The sequence below is a fragment of the Octopus bimaculoides genome, chromosome 4, assembly GCF_001194135.2.
Source record: "Octopus bimaculoides isolate UCB-OBI-ISO-001 chromosome 4, ASM119413v2, whole genome shotgun sequence".
In the NCBI taxonomy this organism is placed as follows: Eukaryota; Metazoa; Mollusca; class Cephalopoda; order Octopoda; family Octopodidae; genus Octopus; species Octopus bimaculoides.
The window spans coordinates 23,663,336-23,670,080 of record NC_068984.1 but is presented as its reverse complement, the minus strand read 5'-3'; the positions used below and the strand labels follow the sequence as shown (position 1 = coordinate 23,670,080).

Below are 6,745 nucleotides of genomic sequence, written 5' to 3'. Positions count from 1 at the left end.
ATAAAATTATAAGCGAATATATAAGGCAGAGATATACAAAATTCTATGTAGATATCTTTGTATATTTTATCGTTGTATGAATTTCAATTACCAATAACAAAATAATTTACTAACAGAAAGACAATCATAAATTCCCGCCCTTCCATGATGTATGGCATTGCGAGGTCGGGTTAGCTACATACACATGTTTATATAAACACAATAGTGGTCGACTGTATAAAATGTCCCACTTCGTGCCACTTTTATTTTAGTATCAAACCTCATCCATTTGTCAAATTAGGATAAGGAAATAACGTATTGAAAGAATTAATACAAATATGTTTTACTTATATTAATAACGAATATAAAAATTTTATTTAAATCAAAAAGAAACAAAGCATCTTTGTTTTTATTGAAATCGATAAATATAATTAAGATGCTTTTATAGCCTATCAATTGTACAATGCAATTAAGGTGTCTGATTCGTATTTCGTTTATTTCATATACGATTCCGGATTTTGATTTAATTTATCTCTGTTGTGTCCTTACCACCATATTATACATGTAAGCTCGTCGCTTATTGGTTACTTCTGGTGTGTGTATACGCCAGACTTGGTCGTCTAATTCCCGAATCACGCCGACATAGGTACCAGGAAGCCGGTTGTACCCTGACATTTGATTGTAGACATTACACCAAAATAATATTAGAATCATGCCAGCCTCAAATGTGGAGTTGTCGTTAAAGAAAGCAGAAAAAAAGCCAGGAAACGATTGATCCAATTGTAAAATGCGTTACTGGACCGCTTGTTGTTCTACAACATTGAGAATCGGCCTGGCTTCTTGTTGTTGTCACTGGCTCCGTACTCCTCCGCCTTCATACTCTGCATTTTCTCATAATAGTCACGGAATAGATATATTGTGGAGGCCATTGCATATTTAAAGGACAATTTAATTCGTTTTGCTGTCTTGCAGGTGAGTGAACACTCTCCAAACATTACTACTTGGCTTCTATCTAAGCATAGGGGGGAAACAGCCCCGCTACCGTTGCCTTTACAGCCATGCCCGTCCGTTAACATATAGTTGGCTGGTCACGTGACTGCGATGGTGATGGGGGGGAGAGAAAATGGCGGCTTTCCTAACTGTTCAACCTGGACCACTGTTAAAATGCTCATAATCCGCATCTAAATACGCTTTGTATTATTAAGATCTATTCTAAAAATATGCTTAATTCCATATAGATAACGTTCTTGTCGTGAAACATGTCTACAAAATCGAGGCGTGCGAGAGGTCGTCCGCCAAAAACCCCATTGTCGGGTCGGACCAATTTTCTGAAAAGACCCAAAGCTTTCTATCATGGTACGTTTGGAGATAGCCACAACTTTGACGGTGGAATACCAAGTTCCACAGGAACATATGCTGGTAGTAGCTCTCATTTAACACCCCATAGTCACCATCATCACACGGGCAGGGCTGGCTCTACGGCCAGCGGCATTAGTATGAGCAGTAGTAGGGGTGCCCGTCTTAGGGAGGCCGCTCAGAAAAGCCGTAGCTACATCTTACAAATGCTCGAAGACGACGATGATGAACATAAACATTCAGAGGTAGAACCTGACAAATCTAGTGACTTAACAGATATGGATAATGTAGATGAAGACCGTTGTTCGGATGATACCTATGAAGAGTCTGAATCTATACACAGCGAAGAGAGTTATAGTACGGTGGGTTCTGTGAGCAAAAGAAGATACCATTCACGGCGGCCCAAAACTCCGGATTTAGACGAAACCCGTGAAATTCCTCCTTTGAACCTGCCTGCACCCGCTACTGATCTTATGTTACCCATTGAATATTTAATGTCAGCATTAAGCGTCTACGAAGTACTTAGACATTTTCGGTCAATTTTACGATTATCTCCTTTTTTATTCGAAGACTTTTGCTCTGCTTTAAATAGTGATGAACAGTGTCTACTGCTGGCAGAGATCCATATAACACTGCTGAAAGCCCTTCAAAGGGAAGAGGAAGCAAATAATACAACATTCGGTGCCCACGATTTGAAAGACAGTATCAACATAGCTTTGTATTTTTTAGATGGAATGACTTGGACGGAACTGGTCCGAGCCTACTTGGACAGTGACCGAAACCAAGAATATAAAGAGACTCTTGAGATTTTGGAGAAGACTGATTTTCCGTTTGTTGGCATCGAAGACAGGTTGAAGGTACTTCAGACTCTGACCGATTTGTTCCTTGCGACAAATGCAGTAAGAGAAGAAATCATGAATGAAGGAAACATCCAATATGATGACCACTGTCGTTCGTGCCATAAGTAAGTATCCTGATTTTGTTAAACTTTAGTAAGTTTCGCAGTAGGAACTTATTGAGGTATATTTTTAAACGGTCATATATGATCTATACTAAAATTATTTTAATTAGTTTAAAATTTGATTTAAAAATAATTTATTAGGAAAATATGTATTGTATTGCAGTATAACAAAATGTTGTTGGTAATTTTAATATTAATTTGTTGTAAGCAAATACACATATCAAAGGAAGATAACTAGCAAAATCATAATAAACAATTATATTTTTGTAAATAAATGAACGTGCATTTTAGGGAAAGGTTCATTATCTTCTGAAAGCCTTTAAGCTATATATATTTTATAGTTTTGTCAAGTGAAATCCTCAGTTGTTAAAACAAATTTAAGTATTCTTCTCAAGATAAAACACTCAGTTATCCCTCGCCTTTCTTATTTAGAGTGTTAAACCTTTTGTGTGAATGTTCTTGAATTTGTTTTTGATGATAATTTCAGCAGAAATTATTTAATTCCCATTAAGTCTCAAAATTGATGTAAAAGGAATCTGATAAAAAAATTATTGGAAATTTGTGTTAATATAGAAAAAAGATCTAGAAAGATGCCTTCAATATAACTAACATTGCCTTGTTATGATCACAACACTAAAAATACTATCAAGGAAAGTAATGTACTAATCATTAACAGGTTACTAAATTAACTTGATTAAAATTTTTATTTATGATTTAACTCTTTAGTGTTATAATAAATATATCTAAGATGCATTATAAAAGCTGTCTACATTTTCTTTAAAAACAAAAACCAGCAGAGTAGAATACTAATTTTTAAACTCATTTTAAATCAGTGATCATAAAGGGCCTATGTAAATCCATGTTGTCATAATTCAGTAACAATACAGTCCCTTTTGAAAGACTACAACATTGGCATGGTGTCTTATTAAGATTATTCATTTAGCATTAAAAATACCTCAATATTTAGATTGATTTACTTTCAAGGTAAAGATATTCAAAATAAATAATTGAAAAAAAGACACACAGAGAAAGATTTGCAATATATCTGTTATAGTTTTATTTTGGTACATCTATTAAGATATTCATTTAAGAGTCATCAAAAACCTTTCATGAACTTGTCACTGCCCAATTCCTCGTTATACTGGTGAACTAAAATACTAAGAATTCTTTGTTAGGATTGGAGTAATTCATTTTGAATTGTTGAAGCTATTGTAAAAACTTAAGTGCAATGAACAATGACAAATTATACAATATACTTGACACCTGACCAAGTTAATAGGGCTCTAGCCTACTTGCTAAAGACGTGTTGGTTCATATCCCACCATCTGTGCTGTGGTTACTGTACCTCATTCTCAATGGCCTTGCCCACCTAATTTTATGTAGGTACTACCAGATAGTACAATTTATCATTATAAACAATAGAACAACTTTATAATTGAGAAGTGCTTAACTTAGATACTACAATGAGTTTGGCTTGGAAAGAAATCAGTTTCACAAACCTGACATCCTTTAGATAACTTAGGTATGAAGACAAGATATCGGGTGGCTCAAGCCCAATATACTTCTACTATGCTCAAGTGAGACCTGCAGTAGAAGGTTGCTCTCACATCCGCAGCAGTGCTACTGTTGCATATGGGCATTCTGACATCTCATACTCCCAATTAATTGGCATAGAGCTCTCCATCACAATCCAAAGTCTGGCCACAAACATTATTGTCTCTTTATTCTGTCTTTTCTACTACTACTAACAATGGTTTTTGCTTTTCAAAGCTAGCTGGTCTCATTCTAGCTTGACCTAAGCTCACCCATGCTGTACTTACTCCCAGCCCCACACTAACCACTGTACTAAATCCTTTCTTTCCAGAACTTCATCTTTCAGGATTCCCTCTCTGCCCTTGTTAATTTCTATAATTATTGACTTAGCAGTTAACATTCTAGGCACATCTCTGGTATTTGAAAGTCTGTGGTGGCCATAGGTAAAGCCCCTTTCTGTAGACCATACTATTAAAAAAAAAGCAAAACTAGTTTAAGGAACATCTGATGGTATTTATCTAACTCCAAGGATGAAAGTTTACAACCATCATTAAAAGTTGTGGAATGCTTCAATATCTAATTAGAAAATCAATATTCTGAATATTATCTCGAGTAACTAAAAATGTTAGTTCAAAATCAAATCTTGAGGATGCATTGGCTGTACCAATCATTTATCAATTAGTAGATATTGCTCATTTGAGTAGTTGTTGCTAATTATATTTTAATATATAGTCTATAGTCAGTATTAGTCAGAACTCCATAGAATTGATAACATACATTTATTAAATTGTGAAATCTTTATAAAAGATTGGTGTAAGGACATGTTTATTGGTTACCATACATTGACATGTTTGGAGTGGTGTTCTCATCTTGGTTGTTTTAGTAACTTATAACAACCAGAATGAAGACACTAACCTGAATATATTGGTGTTATAATATTCATAATTTCTCATTTCAGAAATACAGACAATATTGGGGGGGGGGCAATTACATCCCCTATCAGCATATGCGTATACATTTGGGCTTTTCCTACAGCATTAAAAGCATCTCACTCTTATTTATTTCTATAAATGTAGGTGTCTTAACATCCTTCGTCACATTTCTTCCTTTATGGCATCACATTGCATCTAGCTGTTAATATCACATTGTGTGTCTAGTTGTTTATCTTAATTTATATATATATATATATATATATATATATATATATATAATGTAGGTATTCATTTGTCACACATAACTATTTGATTTCCCTTATCACTTGAAAATAATGATTTTACTAATATCAAGTTATAGTGAAATCTATGGTCCTATAACAATTGAACAATCTGATTTAGGAAGTTGATACTTTACAGTAACTTGGATAGAGCAAGAGAAAATCAGATGAAAACAAATATAAGAAAAATAAAAATTCCTTTTGATGGTTTTACTGCTTGTGATGACAAGACAAGTTAACAGGTAGAATAACTATAAACCTGATTTACACCTGTAGAAAATAAACATTTGATAAGCAGTATGGCATTCCCTTTCAGTATTAAAAGATGTTTGCATTTATTGAAAGCTTAAATTTTTTGGCAGGTTATATTAACACATATATTATTTCAGTGTTGCATTATGATCATCATTGTCATCAGCATATGTCTAATCATTTTTCCATGTTGGCATGTCAGTTTTACCTCCCTCCAATTGTCTTTTCCTGTGGCCAGTTTTCAGCCAAGTGATGTGCTATTTCCAAAAGTTGAAACTCATTTTGCTCCTCTCATTCATTAAATTGTGGTTAATCTGAAATTTATACACATGCACACATTATATATATATATATATATATATATATATATATATATATATATATATATGTATGTATATATGTATGTATATATGTATATATTATATGTTATCTAATATACAAGTAGTATTTTCTTATTTCAAACTGTTCAGTTTATAAGGCTGCTGATATTTCTATAATATAGTTGAAATATTAGTATTTGTAAAACTGAGTTAGTATTTAAATTGAATTTGACCATTATTTTATGACCTCACAGAGGCAGTGACAAGTGACTGAGACTTCTGGCAATATACTGTGCTTGAGAAAACCTGTCAAGCCAAGTGATATTGTAGTTGTGACTGATGCCAGTGTTTCATAATTGGCACCTGTACTGGTGACACAAAAAACACCCACTACACTCTTGGAGTGGTTGGCGTTAGGAAGGGCATCCAGCTGTAGAAACCATGCCAAATCGGATTGAAACCTGGTGCAGCTCCTTAGATTACCAATTTTCAGTCAAGCTGTCCAACCCATGCCAGCAAGGAAGATGGACGTTAACTGTTGATTATGATGGTTTACTTCTGTTGCATTAGGGCCTGTGCTTAGGAGCAGTTGGTCACCATGGCCTTTTTAAAGCTGAAACATTTGTGATCCTGAAGCCTCACCTGTTTCTAACAATTGTCTCATTGGTTATAGTTTTCCAAGGAGTTGATCACTTGTTTACTTTCATTTCTGTTGGCAAAAATGACAAAGGAGTGTTTGTTCAAATCTCAGGAGTGGCATCATGGAGGAGTAGAGTTAATCACTGTTAGGCATTTCTTGTTTGACGTAGTGCTTTATTGGTAACTTCTCACCAATATGTATTACAGTTACCAGCATTGCTTTATATCCTTTTAGATACACTTAATTCACACTGGTTTAATCTTTCTAGCTCTAAGTAGACACTATTTATGCTCTGTTTTAGCACACTTTCTATAGCTGGACACCCTTCATTGCAACAAACACTTTATAGAGCATATTGAGTGCATTTTTCAGGACACCAATACTAGAGAAAAAAAGAATTCTCTCATCTCTGCAATGTTTTCATTTATTCAAGGCAAATGTTTCCAAACGGATGAATAGAAGCAAGAGTATCTCATATATATATATATATA

General features: G+C 34.2%; 1 protein-coding gene across 2 annotated transcripts in view; it reads left to right on the top strand.

Moving 5' to 3' along the window:
• Window positions 1-561: 561 nt before the first annotated feature.
• The window catches only part of LOC106882806 (nucleosome-remodeling factor subunit BPTF), a 66,721-nt gene continuing 60,537 nt past the window's right edge, over window positions 562-6,745 (top strand). Inside the window, exon 1 of one of the 2 annotated variants that reach the window (XM_052966950.1) lies at window positions 562-2,299. In XM_052966950.1, the coding sequence (XP_052822910.1) occupies window positions 1,239-2,299 (1,061 nt within the window). In that variant the 5' untranslated portion in view covers window positions 562-1,238. The remainder of the gene's footprint in view (window positions 2,300-6,745) is intronic. The other variant, XM_052966951.1, reaches the window with a different exon arrangement.